We start from the raw sequence: 19983 nt of genomic DNA on the forward strand, positions 1-19983 counted from the left end.
ATAGGCATTATCATTTGCCAACCATTCCAGGTTATTTAAATCATCTGTAAGCACTGTATATATCAGGTAGCATTTCTGATCGTCCTGCTTATCTTTGCATTATCAGAAAACAATTGAACATCACCTTTCAGGTTCTTCCCAGTGGTCCAAGGACTGATCCCTGTGAAACACTCCTGGTCACCTTAAATCCCGTACATTCACACCCACCTATACCACTTTCTGATACCTATTCATCAGTTATCCACTTATCCAAGTCAGTAGTTTATATTCCAATCCCATATTCTCCAGTTTATGCAAAACCCTTTCATGTGGTATCCTACCAAATGCCTTAGCAAAGTGTAAAAGTATCATAGTGTATTCATTCCCTTTATCCTACTCAACAGTAACATTATAAAATATGCACATATTGCTGCTAAAACATGATCTCTCCTTAGTAAACCTGTGCTATTCTTTGCAAAGTATAGCTTGTCTGTCAACCCATTTCTGTGAGTTTTTACCTATTTCTCAAAAATCTTCACCACCACCACTCCTGAGATGCTGATGGATCAGTAGTTAGCTACTTATAGTTATATTGGTTTCTGCACCCACCTTTGTACAATGGGACTATCATATATTATCAGATATTAAGCTGATAAGAACAGATATTACACTCTTATGTTAGCCAAAATGCCGAGAAACAAAGTGTAGTATCCTTCTTAGCAGTTTAATATCTGGTACAGGCCCCATCAGCCTCCAAGATATTAGCTGAGATTTGGAAGGCTGTGAAGTGTGTGTATAATTTATTCTACCTTTGCCTCAAGTTTTACCTTCGTCTTTGGTGTTGGAATACTCCTAGGATCTGCTATCTCTATCGGATAGAAACAAAACACACACACACACACACACACACACACACACACACACACACACACACACACACACGTGTGTGTGTGTTTTGTATCGGATAGAAACAAAACACACACACATGTATGTACTAAAATGGAAAGAAATGTTTTACAAAACAATGTGTCCTTACTACTTAAAGTAAAACAAACACATCAAGTTAATATATATATATATATATATATATATACACTGGGGGGTTTTGCCTCCTGACGCCTATGGTGCCTACACCTCCCCGAGTTCTGGACTGGTAGGCCAGTTCTCCTTGAATTCAAATGACTCGAATTTTGAAGAATCGAAGGATTGTTCCCCCATGCACCTATGACACCAAACCCCCCGAGTTCCAGACTGGTAGGCCAGTTCTCCTTGAATCCGATGACTCAAATTTTGAAGACTCGGCACTCAGGGTAGCCCCTGAGTTTCAAAACATTTAAAATAACTTGACAAAAAAACGTGACTCAAAGATGTTACAAAAAAAAGCTTATCATTTTATATTATAGAGTAGATAATATATAGGGTAGATATATATGATCATCAGTTATATTGACTCGGTGAGTAGATATGTTCATGTTTTTTTGACTGACTGAAACCGAGAAACAGACAAGTTAATTTAATAACAATTCAAACTTAACTTCAGTTTACCACTCTGTTATTATAATGGCACAGTGTTTTTATGGTTTTTGCATTTGCTTTAAGTGTTCCCACACCTGAAGAAGTCATTTTTGACGAAACATGTTGTGTGCTTCATTAAATTAACTTGTCTGTTTCTTGGTTTCAGTCAGTCAAAAAAACATGAACATATATATACACACCATATATATATATATATATATATATATATATATATATATATATATATATATATATATATCGACAAATAGTGTAAGTTCGAGACATTGAAATGAAAAATGATCCGACTCTGCATAAAAACTCCCTTCCCACAAACACTACACATTATAATTAAGATACTAGAAAGGTTATTTTTCACTTGGTTAGAGTATAATAAAATTAGTTTAATCCTTTATCCAAGTGTGAGCAAACAAAGTTTGCGCCTGAAAGTATCTTCAGGACTAGGGTAAGGTGGTACAACACCAGGGCAACTCGTTGCAAAGGTGGAGCACGCTACCAACACTCCTATCTCAGTATCTCCTATAATGCAAAACACATCTCCTTGCGGATATGTCTAATGTTATGCATTAAGGGAAGGGCCACTACCCAGACTAGTTTCGACCTTTATTGAGGTCTCTTCAGTGGGAGCCAGGCCCAGGTGGAGATACCAGGCAGAAGCATTTGCAGGTCATCTCTACCTATAGGATTTGCCAATTGGTGTGCAACATCTTTCTCTAAATCCAGAGTAATATATAAAAAAGGGTGGCACACCAAAAAACTTTGCTAACCACTCTAACCAATTTTCTCTCTCTCACTAAAGCTCAATTTTCTGCAGCCAGAATACTAATGGTCATCCTTCTTGTGGACTTCAACTTCCAGTTCCCCATTCTCATATTTGCCCACATTACTCTACTTGAGACTGACTGCCATTCAAGAAGATTAGCCTCGTATTTTGTGTTGAATATTATGGCTACTCCTTCTTTTCCTTGATTGTCATTGCCTGAATATAACATTTTGTATTTACTGCTCAGAAAGATCTCACCAGTTTTGGTCTTTTTTGTTTCAGTCACCCCTATTATGTCGATCTGGTACTTATCTAATTTCTCAGCTAGCTCCATTTCTTTGCCATTCAGGCTTCTAACATTGATAGTACTGATCTTTAACTCTGGTGATGTTGATTTGGGGTTTGTTTTCAGATTTGTTCCAGTAGCTGACTTTTCGCTGTTCACCCTGGTTCCCTGGCGAAAACAACGGGGGCCTTGTTTAACTGGGCGACGCCTCAGCCGGCATGAAATTTTGTCATGTTGTACCATCATTTTTTTATTTTGGTTTAACCAATAAGAATACAATTTGGTCGGCTAAATCCCAAATTGCCAGCCCATCCTCGTTCGTTCAGTATCAAAATAGATACCCAACAGGGTGCACCACGAGAAGGTGAGGATTGGACATTAGGTCAAAGAAGCCCTGGTCGGTTCTCCACATTCCTTTAAAGGCTATGTGGAGGTCTCATCTCAGTTATACAGCTTTGACCCTTAAGCACCCCCTGCCATATATATATATTTAAACCTTTGTAAAAATGTGCCTGCTCAATGCAGAAGAGATATAATATACTGTACTGTCAAGCGAGTTTCCTCTTGAAGAAAAGCATGATGTGGCACTGCCCAACTGAACACATTAAAGCTGTGAAATCTATGAGATACGCTCTGGTATTGTCTATTGTATTGACTATATTGTATTTTTTTTTTAATATTGGTTGTGATCCAGTCAACTGATTTAATGCCCCACTATCAGATATTAAGCAGGTATACATAGTCATGGAGGCATAATAGAGTAAAACAGCACTGAGAAAGGATTCAAAATAAATTCTTCCAATATTTCATCTCCGTCACTGAGTGCATAGGCATTCTTACTTCATATCTCATTGAAGTAGGTGCTAAGAATTCTGGGACTAGAGAGAGCAACATTTAATATATTATACTATCCTGTCCTATTCTATAGAAAGGAGTAAGTTGTCTAATGAATATTCTGTAGAAGACTTTCCTTGCAGCATGTCAGATATTATATTGATGACATAAATTAGATCATTACAGTGTACTGTCACATTATATTGACAGTGACCTGTCTACAGTACATAGTATATCCAGAGAATGAGCTCAGGTTGGAGGGCCAAAATGTTGAGAAATATATAATTTACTTTAAAACATATCCCCCCCCTTCCATAAGCTTCTACTATGAATTATAAAATCTTGATATTCTTTTCAGTAATATTTTATTAACAGTTTTATGCATTTAAAAAGATATATAATATATTTTTAAATGCGTAAAAAGATATATAATTTTTATCTTTCAGGTAGTCATTCTCCTGTTCTTTCTCATACTCCGAATGTCACAAGCCCTAATGTTGTAAAAAGTGAAAGTGGCCGAGAGAGAAAATGGTCTCGACAACAGCCTGTGATCACTATCCCTCCATTCCCTGCTCCAGATTCTTCATCTAATACATCATCATGCAACTCTTCTACACCATCATCTCCTGCTCTTATTATTACTCAGCAGACACCTCCTCCAGTGTTGAGATTTCAGCAGTTTCAGTTTCCAGGTAGGAGTGAATATATACAAAAGTGATTTCTCCAAGTTAAAGTTTTAATTATGATTAACAATGTCAGCTAGGAAAGTATATGTTACAGATTAATCAGTTCATATCTTATTGGTATAACCTTTTTGAACTAAGGTATCCTGTATTTGCATTGTGAAAACATTTTTTTTTTTTTGAAATGAGAATAAACAAAATTTTCTGCTTTACATATAGCCAACCTTTGGCTGACTTGAACAGTTTGTGGCCTCACATACTAACCAGCAAGCTGAGTGACTCTCCTTTGATGTGCCAGTTGCACATCAAGGGGGAATCTGTAGTTAGACACATCAAGTCATTCTCAAGGAAACAGCAGTAAAATTGTTATGTAGGTGTGCTGCTGGTTAATGCACGAGAGTGAATCAGTTAGCAATGGAGGCTTCCCAGTCAACTAGCACCAAATCCTGTTGCCACTTACTTTGCCAGTAGTGGTTGAAGGAGTAACTGTTGAGGCCACTTGCAGACTGGAGACTGGATTCATTCTGTGTGGGCATTATGTATTTTGGTCCATCATCATTCATTGCATGCCCCTATTTTTTATCTCTTCCTTTCTGCATACAATTTATTTCAACTTGAGAAAACAAGATTTGATTATGGATCATAAAATTTCTCTCACATAAAAAACAGTTTAAAAGAAATCCTCAAAAACAACAACAAAAAAATCAAAACTCCACAATCATTACCAAAAAAAATTTCTTTATCCAGTTCACCAACATCCATAGTTTAAACAGCAACCTAGACAATGTACACAACCACCAACTACAGTAATCTAAACCACAATTGCTATTCCTTCAATTACTACAAACTACACATTCACATAAAATTCACATAAATTATATATTTAGTTTAATCCTTTATCCAAGTGTAAGCAAACAAAGTTTGCTCCTGAAGTATCTTCAGGACTGGGACAACTCGTGGACAAACTTCACATCACTTGCCTTAATATCCCATAATGCAAAGCACACCTCCTTGTGGACATGTATAATGCTGTGCATTATGGAAGGGTCACTACCCAGACCAGTTTCGACCTTTATTGAGATCACTTCAGTGGGAGCCAGACCCAGAGATGATACCAAGGTTGAAGCAAAGCAAAAGTCATATTTACCTATACAAGTTGCCAAAAGGTGTCACACGTTATTAATAAATTACTCTGGATTAGAGAATGATGTTGGAAGTTTTTTTTACTTGGTTAAGCTTGTCCACGAGTTGTCCCAGTCCTGAAGATACTTCAGGCGCAAACTTTGTTTACTTACACTTGGATAAAGGATTAAACTAAATATATAATTTATAGTCTAACCAAGTGAAAAAAAAACTTCTAACATCGTTCTCTAATCCAGAATAATTTATTAATAAGGTGTGACAGCTTTTGGCAATTCATATAGGTAAATATGACTTTTGCATTGCTTCAACACTGGTATCACTTGTGGGTCTGGCTCCTACTGAAGAGACCTCAATAAAGGTCAAAACTGGTCTGGGTAGTTACCCTTCCCATAATGCATAACATTATACATGTCCTCAAGGAGACGTGCTTTGCATTATGGGATACTAAGGATTAAACTAAATATATAATTTATAATCTAACCAAGTTAAGAAAAACTTCCTACACATTCACATTTCCTTCTGCCACAAGAGTGACACTCATCAGAACTGACCTCCCATGTCAGTGATTGCAAAACCTCAAATCCTTCTTGTTTGATTCTGCTTCAGCTCAAAATTTCCTTGTCAAACACCAACTTGTCATCTTCATTAATTGTCTCTCTCTTGCTCCCCAAACTTTGCTAACCACTCTAACCAATTTTCTCTCTCTCACTAAAGCTCAATTTTCTGCAGCCAATATACTAATGGTCATCCTTCTTGTGGACTTCAACTTCACAACTCAAATTCGCTTCTCCAGTTTCACTAACCAAGAAGACAGGGATGATGACGAGGTATTTGCCATTAGCAACTACTTATAACAGATCATCAATCTCCCTACCTGACAATCCCTTTCATTCTTGCCAGCAGGCTTGATCTCTTAACAAGCTCTCTTTCCAAATAAATTTGTGGATTTCTTGCTGTAGAATAACCTCAACCCTTCACCCGACAGTTCTCGGTCTTGTATCCTTCAGCACTACAGGGATGTTAAATGGGATGATTTTATGATTTCTACTCCTTCCCATAGTCTGACACACTGCTTAATTCGCTCAATCCAGATGCCTGCTAAGATCAAATATCAGAACCCATTCTCACAGGAATGAAGGCCTTCATCCCTCATTCCATCCCAAATCTCTGGCTAGAATTCAATTCTCAAAAAAAAAAAAGTGCCAATGTAGTACAAGAAAAAAGCTCAGCACACTACAAGTGGCTTAAGACCAAAACTCCAACTGTTAACTCCACCTATATTGCAGTTTGCAACACTTGTAAAAGAACTATCATCATATCCAAATCAGACAGGGCCAAATGCTGCAAACTCATCTCCTGTCCAAACAGCAATCTTTCCGAGGCCATTGGGCTCAACTTTTGTCCACCCATGTTTCCTTTTCTTTCACATTCTGATGCCCAATAGCCACCTTACCCAAAATAAGGCCAATTTACTGGCATTACTTTTCTTCAAATTCTTGCATTGATGACCAGGGCAAAGTGCTGCCAACCTTGCTGAGAACCACTCACTGTATGTCTCCCATAGTCTTCCACCAGAAAGAAATCCAAAGAACCCTTAATAACTTGAACACCAACTGTTCTTAATTGCATTCTGCCTGTTGTGTTAAAAACCTGGGCTCCAGATCTAACACATATCCAGCATTAACCTCTTCAATCTATCCTATTCAACTGGCATCTACTCTACAGCATGGAAACAGGTTCACATCCAATCCATTCAAAGAAAAGGGATAAAAGCCAACAGACTACTGTCCAATTGCTCTCACTTCCTATTCTTTCTAAAACTGTGGAGAAAGTCATCAACAGCCAACTTCTGCACCACCTGGAGACTCACCAACTAACCAATATGGATTTTGCTGTTTTCAATCCACACCTGTTCTCCTAGCCTTCACCACCCACCTACCTATGAACTCATGCCATGGAATAATTTCGAGAAACTCTCATACTTGCTCTCAACATCTCAAAAGCCTTTGATTGGTTTTGGCACAGGGACCTGCTTAGCAAACTGCCATTTTATGGTTTACCTTCCACCCTATGTAACTGGATGGCCAATTTTCTCACTGCAAGTCATGGTAGATGGTTTCCTCTCTTCAGATTTCTCCACCTGTGTTGGAGTACCTCAGAGTTCTGTACTCTTGCCCACTCTTTTCCTCTTATACATAAATGACATGCTCTCACAAACTTCAAATTCTATCCATAGTTTTACAAATGACAGAATACCCTGCATTCCTATTTTTCATTTGACATATCTTGCAATGTCCAAATTGGACATTGCAAGATAAATGAATCCGTACAAGTCTGCAAGATTCTCTGACTAAATTGAATAGCTGTTGTAATAGATATGGTATGAAGGTCAGCAATAAAAAGACAAAGACAATGAAAATAGGCAAAATCATTGAAAATGTCAACTGTGTTGTGAATGGAGAACCTGTGGAACAAGTAAAACATTTCAGCTACTTAGGCACGATTTTTACTGAAGATGGTAAATTAAATATAGAAATAGACAATAGAATCAGCAAAGCTGGTATAGTGGGAAGTCAATTGAATAAATTCATATGGAATAAGAAAGAAATTAGTCGGAACACTAAATTAGCTGTATACAAGACAGTGTTCAAACCAGTTTTAACTTATGGATCTGAGAGCTGGGTCAGAAGTAAAACACTTGACCAAAGACTAGAGACCGCAGATATGAGAGTCCTGAGAAAGATTAGAGGCGTGAACAGATGGCATCAATGGCAATATCATATTAAAAATGAGGATATTAGGAAAGAACTTGACATTGTCAGCATCCAAGAATGCGTTAGCAGAGCTAATCTCAGGTGGTATGGTCACTTAAACAGAATGGGCGAAGAAAGATTAGCAAAACAAGTGTTCTCTGCCAGGTTGGCAGCAAAACGACCCAGAGGAAGACCAAGATATAGGTGGATTGATACGGTACAAAGTGCCTTAGACGATAAAAATATAAGATCTGATAATGTTGGAGTCTTGACAAGTAACAGACTGATTTGGAGGAAAATTGTAGATAGGAAGTTAGTAATGATGTAATTTTTTCATGTAGTACTGTCATATCCTGTACACCCCTTGAGGGTACATGGCAGGAATTTGATGATGCAATGTCCAATTTTTATTTTTATAATTTTTTTTTAATGTTGCTCCCACCCACAAAAGGTTTATTTGTAAACCTTTTGTGGGTGGGAGAAATTAGCGCACCTAGAAGAAGCATAGGATTCAACTGAAATTTTATTGGTGTAATGATTGGTGTAATTTGTATCATGAATGGAAGAATTGTTAGAATCCTCAAGATCCACCATGACCATTGTTCTAAATTCTGATCTCTTAGCTGCATCTCAATGGGGCAAGGAGAACCTTTGTAGATTTTAATGATATCAAAACCAACTTTTCTATAATCTTCACTACCACACCAGAGATACTGATAGGTCTGTAGTTAGACACATCAATTTTTGCACCACTCTTGTACAATGGAACTGTCATGCATTCCTTCCATTCCTGTGGTATCATTCCTGAGCTGAGACTCAAGTTATACCAACAAATAAAAGGCCTAGCCAATTCAGCTGAACATTCCTTTAGCAAACAGGCCAATATTCCCTCTGTCCCTATAGACAAATTCCTATCTAGATTATTCATCAGCTCTTCAACCTCATTTTCATGAACCTAACTCTTCATCCAATGTAGCAGTAGCACTGTTCACCATGTTACATACACCTTGATATATCTTAACAAAGTGAGCACTCATTAATCGAACAATCTCATTTGCTTGTGATATAACAATAAAATTCTTTTGGATTGCCTTTAGCTTATGTGGCCAATTTCTCTTCATACTCTGATTTAGCTTTCCGCACAATACTCATTACTTATCTGGCCTTATATATTTCATATCTCCTCTCACTTTTATTTTCATGATATTTTTTCCACATCATTTTCTTCTTGTGGATCTCTTGCTTAATAAGATTGCACATTCATTTTACTCCCAACCTATTTATTCTTCAAACACTAGAGATACATTCAGATACTGCCTCATTTAAGCACTTTTTTAAAGATTCCCATGCATTGCTGACATTTTTCCCATTCAGTTACTGATACCATGGGACCAAAGATAGTATTCCTCTAAATTGATCATAATTTCCAGCTTTGTACTTCAGCATGTAATCTATTCTAATCGGAGCATTAACACAATTAGATATTTCCGAAGAAAATGCAGCATGATCACTGTCACCAACTGGTGGTAATATAGCCATATTCTTGATAGAAACCCCCTTCTGACGCTATGAGCAAATCCAAGCACTCTTTGACCTCGAGTTCCTTCTTTCACATGCTGCTTGAGAAAGTTGTCTCGCAACAATTCAATAAATTCCTCTTCTTTCTTATCATGAGATTTCTCTTCTACCCAGTCAGTGTTTGAAAAATTAAAGTCACCCATCATGATTGCTGGTTTGACCTTATGCATTGCCAATTTAGCCTTATGGTACCCATAAGGCTAAATTGGCAATGCATTTCTTTGTCCCCTGCAACCGAGCCACCAGGTCTATAGCAACACCCCACCATATGTTTCATTCTGTTAACCTCCAATTCACATGAGATAGACTAAAACTCACCGCTACATGGGACATTGTTACCATCATTATTTCTTGCATTTTTACACTAACTGGATTAAATCAACTAATATAATTAGTAGTACACCCCCCTCAATCTTAGGCCACATCGTATTCAATAAGACTCAATCCTTTTGTTTCTTATGCTCTTTTCATTTGTATATAGACATATGAAATTACCACCTAGCCTGTTCTTATAATTAGATATGCAATCTACACACACATGGACAAAGAAATTAGCGCACCTAGAAGAAGCATAGGATTCAACTGAAATTTTATTGGTGTAATGATACAGGTGAATGATGCACATGATGGCAAAAACAGAGCTGAAGGACAATTACAAAGGCATCTGTGGTACGCAATCTGGTCATCATCATCAATAGCATTGCACTGCCTTGTGCGGCGTTACATGCTGCAATACAGTCCAGCATGGTGGCGAACAGACGCCTGATGTTGTCCTGCGGCAGACTGACCCACATGTGTTGGACGCTGTTCTCCAAATCCCGGATATTGCGGCACGGTAGGAGCTGGCATTTCAGCTGCTCCCAAACATGCTCGATAGGGGACAAGTCTAGGGAGCAGGCAGGCCATAGAAGTGTCTGTACACGACGCAGGCATGTCTGGGCAACCCGAGCCGTGTGCAGACGGGCATTATCCTGCTGGTATAGCGCTCCTGGTATCCCAGCCAGGAATGGGAGAACATGGGGCTGTAGGATGTCGTCCACATATCGCTGCCCCGTCAATGCGCCACGTACCACTACGAGGGGTGATCAGCTATCATAGGCTATGGCTCCCCAGACCATAATGTCTGAAGTGTGGGAGGTTTGGTGCTCGATAGCGAGGTCAGGATTGTGTTCTTGACCAGGGGTCCTCCACACCTGGACACGATGATCATCTGTCCCCAAGATGAAGCGGTACTCATCGCTGAAGACCACACGTAACCAGTCTGTGGCGTTCCACATTGCTCTCGCCTGGCACCACTGCAAACGGAGTCGGTGATGTTGCCGTGTTAATGGGAGTACACATAAGGGGCACTGGGATCGTAGATTCGCCTCTGCAAGCTGTCGGGAAATGGTTCGTGGACACACAGGAGCCCCTGCATCTGCCTTGTATAGTGGACCGGGTCACCATGGGATCTTTCCATGCTTGCTGCATGATCTGTCGATCCTCTCTAGCATTGGTCCTCCTGATCCAACCGGTGCCACTCTGCCATGTGGCAGTGCCGGAACGTGTCCACAGCTCCCAACACTGGCAGACGGTATGGTCAGAACTGTTCATGTGCAGATTGGCATCTGGGGTATGGGCTTGAGCAATGGAAATTGGTCCCATGGAGCAACAGCTTGTTGCACTGTTTGCATCTTCATGCCTCACTAGTGTGTATAATCCCAAAGATGAAGTTTAGGAGATGGTAGCATAATGATATGGGATTGCCTTTCATTACTGGGTAGTAATGAAAGGCAATCCCCTCAAATATGGTCTGTTGATGCAGACCATAATTTGTTTGTATATTTGTGTCCCATGATTGATGTTAGTATATGTAATAAATATATTTAAAAATCTGTCATTTGATATATATATATATCATAAATCCTTTTTTTCTTTTTGCTGCTATTCTGAAGATGTATCAGATTGTAAAGATGTAACATTGGAGACGAAACCATTAGTTAATAGTGAAATGATAGAAACACAAAAGTCAAACGACAGTGATAAAACAGTTTCAGGGACATCTGGTTCTGGAAGTGTAAGTGTAAATTTCATCTCTATTATTTTATCTCATTATCATTAAATAAATTCTGGGATTAGGTTTCTTCTTAACCTAGATGTTTCTGTGTACTATGATATTACTATGATCATGATTTAAATATCTATAATAACAGTTTAATTTTAACATACACATCAGCACAGTGTAACATGTGCTGATATATATGTTAATATTTGATGTTACATACATGAAGTTACAAGTGTTATTGTTTTTTGGCATTTCTTTGCTTTGTGAAATATGTTGTTCACTTTTCTTCTTCATAGGTTTTAATAACATCATATGTATTTCTGGTAAATTAACTAAACAAACATCATGGGAGGACTGCAGTAAGAATATAGAAGATAAATATCAGGAGTAAAGTGTTCTGGAAGCTGTTGAAAAAGCTTAGAAATAGAGAAAAGAGTACTGTAAGAGGAATCAATGATGATAAAGGTGACATGAAAACTGAAAGTAAGGATATCCTAGATATCTGGAGCAATTTCTTTAAAAGACTGTTAAAAAATACAAGCAGTGACTTGCGAGGGGTAGAAAAGCTGCTGAAGTAGATGATATTTGACCAGAAGTGCTCAAATAGAAGGTATAAAATTTTTCGCTGGCTACAGTGTATAATTCAGAGGGCATTGTCAGATGGTCAAATTCCAGATGATTGGAGTAAAGCTCTCATACTTCATATGGATAGTAATAATAAGATAATGTCTTTTTATTTCCTTACAGGGAATAGGCAAGGCTTTTTAAACCCTATCTAGCTTTTGGAAACTGAATGGATAGTCTCCAATGATTTTGGAGTGAGTCATATGACCATCTCCACTGGTAGCCAATCAGAGATAGCTGGCCTACATCTATCATTAATTATAGGTGGCCACCGATGAAGAGACCTCTTGGTACATAACCCTAACAGGATATGTTACTCTCTGAAATAACATGGGTTCTACGGATGATTTTCTTGAGTTTACGGGATGAAAAATCTGAGTTTCCAGGAGAAAAAACCTGCTCGCCTGTGCCAGAGATTGACTAACTCGGAAATCGGTTGAAGAAAGGCTTAGAAAAAGTTCCTCCATTTGGCGACTAGACTTGAACAATAAGTCTATCTTTGAGCATCCTAACGCAGAGGATGCAAGTGCCATTTCCACTGAGCTACACAGGCCTTGCGGTTTCTATCTATAAAAAAAATTCTCCCATTCAATTTTATTTCCTTTTTTATATTCTCAGTCTGTCTTCATAACCAGTGTTTCACAATCCTGATATCATTTTTGACACTCTCCTTTGCACTCTCTCCATAGTTCCTATCTATAAAAAAGTAAATAAAACTGAATGTAAGAATTGCAGAGGAAAGTGTTCCCGGTAAGATTTATGCACGCATGCTTGAAAAGAGACTGAGAAAAATTATGGAAGGGAACCTTGGAGAACAACAAGCAGGGTTCAGGCCAAATAGAGATTGTCAAGTTCATATTTTCACTTGTTGCGAAATAATGGGGAAATAATAAATATCTGTACATAGCAACTTGTATACAATGAGATGCATAGAGAAAAGCTTTTCAAAACACTACGGTTATGAGATAAATGAAACATGATACAGAGCAATATTATTATTATTAAGAGAGACCGCCAGGGAGTCAGAAAATCATCAAAGGAGGCCATACTATTCACACCAGGTGTTCATACTTGTCCTTGAATTCATTCACACTACTTGTGCACACAGCACAAGCAGTGTGAATGAATCCAATGGCAATCCATTCCAATTCATGCACCACTCTGTGAGAGAGAAATGTAGTCATTACTCCCTTCTTGACAGCATTCATTCTTAACTTCAAAGGATACCCTTGCATCCTTTCCCCACCCTCTATAAATTGAAACAGTTATAGATGTCTCAATCATATCACCCGTCTTTCTCCTGTTTTCTAGTGTCTGCAGACTACAAATTCTCAGTCTGTCTTCATAACTAGTTTTCATGATCTTGATATCATTTTTGACACTTTCCTTTACAATCTCTCCGATATCAGAATCACCGTGGAAATCAGGAGATCAGACCTACATACAATAATCCAAGTGAAGTTTTATCAAGGCCAAGTAAAATGTCAAAATGACTTCTTTATATTTACAAGTAGATTTTCGTTTCAGCATCAGAATTATTCTCTGAGTGGTATTTTATCTTTGCTATAAGACCCTTGAACTTCAACTTCCTATCTACTAAAACTCCAAGATCCCTAGCCTGATCAATTTCCTCTAGCATAATCCCACCAATATATTATGACATTGAATATCTAATCACACTAAAGTGCATGATCTTGCATTTATTAACATTGAAATGACAGCGATTTTCACATGCTCATAATTTCATCCTATTCAAATCATTGTGTAAGTACTGCATATGATCATGATCAACACTTTTGATTACCCTACCTATTTTTGCATTTTCATCATCAGCAAATAGCTGTATGTAAAATCCTTCTCAATGTCATTAATATACAGATTCAATAACAATGGACCAAGGATTGATCCTTGAGGCACACTTCTGGTTACCTTGAATCTTGCAGGTTCATTTCCCCCCCCCCCCCCCATATACAACCAAAAGTATCATGACAGCACGTGAGCAAGCTGCTAAAACATGACCTTCCCTTACTTAACCCAAGCTGTTCATTGCAAAGTAGATATTCTCTCTCAACCATTTTCCATGGTTGACATGGAAATGTCAACCATGGAAAATGGTTGACATGAAAGTATGAAAATTTTGGAAAAATTTTCATACTTTTCCAAAATCTTCACCACCACTCCTGAGATGCTAATTGGTTGATAGTTGGGTACGTTAGTCTTTGCACCACCCTTGTGCAATGGAATTACCATGCATTCTTTCCAATCCTGCAGAATCTTCCCTGTTCCGAGACTCATAATAAACATCCTGGTCAAAGTATAATAGCCAGTTCAGCTGAACACTCTTTTAGTACACATTCTAATATCCCATCAGTCCCTATTGCTAAATTCTTATTCATTTTGTGTAACAGCTGTAACACCTCGCCCTCATTCACCCTGAGTTTCTTCATCCAGTGAAGAGGTGGCTTCACTGGATGAGTGAAGTCATGAAGGTCGATGTCGCATACATCAGGTTGATAGTTTTTAACAAAATGGGCACTCATTAGTTGAACAGCCTCTTCTGCATTCTTTAACCCTCACACCATATGCATTTAGAAGAGTTATACTTTCATATTCATTCTTTCTTTTACTTACATCATATTGATAAATTCTTGTGTGTTGTCTTTAGCATGCAAAGCCAGTTTCTTTTCATACTCAGACTTTGCTTTCCTTACAACAGTTGTGACTATTCCAGCCTGCTGCTTATAATTTTCATAATGCACATCATCCTTATGCTCATGGTATTCCTTTCACATCATCCTTTTCTTATGAATCTCTTGCTTAATAAGATTAAACATCCAGTATTGTTTAAATGCTTCCCATGCACTGTCGATATTCTTTCTATCCAGCAACTGATCCCATTCCACTGAACTTAGTGTAGTCCTCAGTTGGTCATAATTTCCTGCTTTGTAGTTCACCATGTAACCTTTTCTGAATGGAACATTCCTGAACTTAGTCACTTCTCAAGTTAGTACCACATGATCACTGTCATCAACCGGAGGTAGAATAGTTAAATCTTTCACTGAAACACCCTCTGCCACTATAATCAAATGTAACACTCTTTGACCTCGAGTTCCTTCTATCGCATGCTGTTTGAGGAAGTTAGTAGCCTGCAACAGCTCAATAAATGCATTTTCATTCTTCTCATGAAATTCTACTGCTACCCAATCAATATTTGGATAATTTGTCTCCTGTTATAATTACTCTTTTCGCGCACCCATCGTCTCTATTTGGTGATGTATTTCTTCATCACTAGCAACCGATCCAAGAGGACTATAAAAACACCCCCACTATATAATGGATCTTGTTAGATTCCTTGCTGTTGTGGATTATCTTATTTCAGACAAACAGGAAGATCTGCTTCTATTCGGCTAGAAGAACACCAGTCTTATATTCAATACCTTGAACCTGAACAGTCTGGACTTGCAGAACATGCCATCAGTTCCTCATGGAACAGCTTTATAAAGAAACGTGTGAAACTTTACTTCACTCTCCTGACTTAAACAGATCCGATGGTTTACATCTATCCTCTTTATGAGAGAGAGTACTTTATAAATCAGCTAATCTTTCCTAACTTTTTAATTATGTATCTAACAGATAAGCTTAGGCGTTGATGGTTATTCATGACTTATTTTTCACGATATTAACAACACCACAAACACTTTTATCAACAAAGATGTTTTATTAACGCTAATATTTCGCTGATTTTCAACTCGGCATCATCAGAGCACAACACACATGTAAACGCGACAGTGAGTGAGTGAAACAATATAATTGCACAAGACAAAAGATCTAAAGTCCTATTTTTGGCACCCTCTAACGAAAAAAAAAAAAAAAAAAAACAGCAGTTATCCAGGAGTTTTTCTTAGGATAACCATCTCCCAAATTTTTGGCAAATTAATGCAACCATATTTGTTAAGGTTGGGAGAATTCTTCAAAGCCATTGCTGACTCAAAAAATAATCTTTCATATCTATAACGACTCCTAAATAGCACATTCGTTTTCCTTCATCTAATCCTGTGTGAAGGAGTGTCCAAAGCGTGGTCTGCCAGTTCCGACTTGCCATAGTAATAGTAGCGAATGTATCTTTCATGTTCTTCCAGGCAGATCTTCCTGATTGCCCATATGTTGTTCACTGATCTTCCTGTTTGCCCATAATAGGCCAAGTCACAGTCACATGGAACTTCATACACTCCTGGGTGTGCTAAAGGGTGAAGTTTATCCTTTGGTGAGCGGATCAGGGTTGCCAGCTTGACATGAGGTTTGAAGGTGGTGCGAAGGCTATGTTTCAACAATACTTTGGCTATCTTTTCCGATGTACCTCTGATATAGGGAATAGAAATGGTCATGTTGTATTCTTGTGTATTAGGGGAGGGCAGAGTAATGGGCCTATGTAGTATTTTATCTATTTTGTAGGGATTGTAGCCGTTGGCTAAATAGATAAAATACTACATAGGCCCATTAAAATTTGGTATGAATGGAAATTTAAATTTCCATTCATACCAAAATTTCCATTCATAACAAAAAAATTTGGTATGAATGGAAATTTAAAGAAGCCTGTGAAATTTTGATTAACCACCCTAATCTTAATAATAATGGGAGCTTAAAAATCCCAAGAATTTGGATGGCACACATTCAGCCCACTTAGTTTCCAGCAAACCCTGACTTTTGGACTCTAAGCAATTTTTCATTTTTATTGGCCACTGTCCATACCAGTTGCAATTTATATGTATACTTATATAAGTAATTTTATTTTCTGTTTATTTATTTATCTATTATTTTATACATGAACATGTTATTCTCCAGCTTAATTAACTTTGTAACCTAATAGATAATAATAATAACAGGACTCTAGCTTTGATGTAGTAAAGTTTTTTTTAACACTAGATTTCAGTAACTTTAGCATGCCATGTAGATTGTAGTGCAGCTTGTTTCTTTGTATATATACATCTCCAGAAGATGACCTTAATGTGAAGGTCGAAACGTCGAGTGTATATATTTTGGTTTATATTAAACTAAAGTTTTGCTGTAGCATGGTAGTTGTATCCATACTTTTTCATAATGTATTCTGATCACCGTGTGAGCATGAAAGAAAGGATTACTAATAACCCTTTTCAGCTTCACATCATCTATAAACAACTGAATATCCCCATGCAATCCACTGGCAGTGTCATTGATATAAAGATTAAATGATACAGGTCCCAGTACTCACCCCTATGGGACCCCACTTGTAACCGTCTGCCTCCTTGATATTGCACCCCCCCCCCCCAATACACAACTGACTGATACCTATCAGATAGCCAATCCTGAATCCAGTTCACTAACCTAACATCTAGACCCATGTGCTTCAACTTAATTATCAACTTGTCGTGTGGTACCCTGTCAAATGCCTTTGTAATCATGTGGTACCCTGTCATATATACCCACCGAATATATCTTTCTCCTTAATTGTGTTTTAATATATCCCAAAACAAGCACATTGCCCCCCCCCCATGCAGATTCGGTTGCATTCAAAGAACCTGCCATGATATATAATGCATCACTGATGCAAAATAAGAAATTGTGGCAGGGCAGGATATTTTTACTTGATCCACTACGTGGTCAAGATGGCAGTGAGGATTACACTGACGTTGAACTTATTAAACACTAGTCCTTTGTTTTCTTCAATAAGGCAAGGATAAACTTGTGTGCTACAAAACCACAATTCTTGTCTTTCCTTGTAAGAAATATTTCATGTGATAGAAATTTTTCCATGTGGTTGCAAAGTAAATTAAAATAGACAAATTATATTTTTTAATCCCTTGCCCAAGCAGTGAGCATCCAAAATTTGCATGTGAGATATCATCATTGACTGATATATGTGTGTAGAAAGTTTTTTACCTTGGGTGTAAAATACGTTAAAGATACCAAGAAATTTTATACTTGGTTTTAATCCTTTTCCTGAGTAAGCAAAGCAAAGTTTTGCATGTGAGATATATTCACTTCTGAGCTACTTGTATATGGAGGCTAATTAGTTCATATCACTTGCCTTAGTGTGTATCCCATAATGCAGATGTGAATATATTTCACGTGCAAAACTTTGTTGTGCTACTTGGGAATAGGATTAAAACCAAGTATAAAATTTCTTGGTATCTTTAACATATTTTACACCACCCGAGGTAAAAAACTTTCTACATCTTTATCTCTTTGAGAGATTTTTGTTAAGAAGATCAAGTACTTTTTGTCTTCTTGTATATGAGATATATATGACCTGCATACTTCAAATTTGGTATCTCTCCTGGGTCTGGGTAGTGGCCCTTCCCATTGTGTATTGCATTATACACACCTGAAAGGTAGTGTGTTTTGCATTATGGGATACATACTAAGGCAAGTCAAGTGATATGAAGTCATTAACCTCTATGTACAAGTAGCTCAGACATGAATATATTTTACTCACAAAACTTTGTTTTGCTTACTTGGGAAAAGAATTAAAACCAAGTATAAAATTTTTTCTTGGTATCTTTAACATGTGTGTGTGAGAGAGGGGGGGGGAGGAACTATTTCTCAGTATCCCTTAATACAGAATACATTTTTTATTGATCCCATATACAAGAAGTCAAGGGACCTACAATTACATCGGTGTCATGTGTGAGGTGTAATGAGGGCTGAGACAAAACTTTATTGAAGTTTTTTTTGAAGATTTGCAGCAGGTTGTAGTTCTTTGGGAATACTTCTTGAGTAAGGTTGGACAGAGGTGGATGGAATAAAAGAAGATAAATAGAAGCAGGTTCAGTGTGTTTGCAGTTGCACAGTAAAGGGGGTCCTGGGCAGCTGCAACTCTTGTCTTAATAGGTGCAACAAAAAGGAATGATGGTTGCTAACTCACTGGAGCAGTAGTGACCATGAATCTGTAGAATATAACCGAAATGAGTCTGTAAGAGATGGATCATCTATGAACCTAATTGCTCACTCTGGACAGTATCAAGGATTTTAAGGGAAGTTTTAGGTGCACAACACCAAAACATTTGAGCAGTATTCTAAACAAAGATTTGGGATTTGTATATAGTGAAGACTTGGTTGAGTTTAAAAATAGGTTCTTGAAACAAAATAGAATGCCAAGTTTCTTGCATGCTGAGAAGGCTATTGATGTTGATGTGTTTATGATGTTTTCCTTGCCCCATAGAACGATAGTGTGGAGATCAGTGTTTAAGGGTCTAATTGTAAATGATCTTATAGCCTGGGATGTCAGAGCACTGCATGGTTCATCAAATGGGTAGGATGAGTGGAAGTATTATCATCTGCAAAAGCTGTGGATAGGATTAGTGGCTATTGTAAATAAGTCGTTTATGTACAGAATATACTTCACCACCAATGGCGAGGTGTACCACTGGTGGTGAATCTCAGAGAGAAGGAGCCATCTACCATGACTTGCAGAGAAAAAGTTGGCTATCCAATTACAAAGAGTTAGAAGGAGACTAAAGGATGGCAATTTGTTTAGTAGGTTTCGACCCACACAAGGTCAGGAGTTGGAAATGTCAAAAGTAACAGCACAAGTTTCTCTGAACCTTTCCATGGCATGTTAGTAGTGATGGTGATATATGCTATGAGGTCAGCTGTGGATCTTGAATGATGGAATCCGTATTGGTGGGCCTCTAAGTATTTGAGGAGTTATTGATAACTTTCTCCATTATTTTGGAGAGGACAGAGGTGATGGCAGTTGATCAGTAGTTTGACAGTAGACTTCTGTC

General features: G+C 37.8%; 1 protein-coding gene and 1 pseudogene across 4 annotated transcripts in view; one reads left to right on the forward strand and one right to left on the reverse strand.

Moving 5' to 3' along the window:
* LOC150107798 (kinase suppressor of Ras 1-like) overlaps positions 1–19983 on the forward strand; it is a 441142-nt gene that overhangs the window by 198431 nt on the left and 222728 nt on the right. For all 4 annotated transcript variants that reach the window (XM_090391553.1, XM_090391555.1, XM_090391554.1 and 1 more), the window contains exons 9-10: positions 3842–4087; positions 11487–11608. In XM_090391553.1, the coding sequence (XP_090247679.1) occupies positions 3842–4087; positions 11487–11608 (368 nt within the window). The remainder of the gene's footprint in view (positions 1–3841; positions 4088–11486; positions 11609–19983) is intronic.
* On the reverse strand, positions 571–681 carry LOC150107799 (U2 spliceosomal RNA; annotated as a pseudogene).

This window comes from Typopeltis vanoorti, chromosome 4 (assembly GCF_054136105.1).
Source record: "Typopeltis vanoorti isolate ZY-2024b chromosome 4, IOZ_Tvanoo_1.0, whole genome shotgun sequence".
NCBI lineage: Eukaryota > Metazoa > Arthropoda > Arachnida > Uropygi > Thelyphonidae > Typopeltis > Typopeltis vanoorti.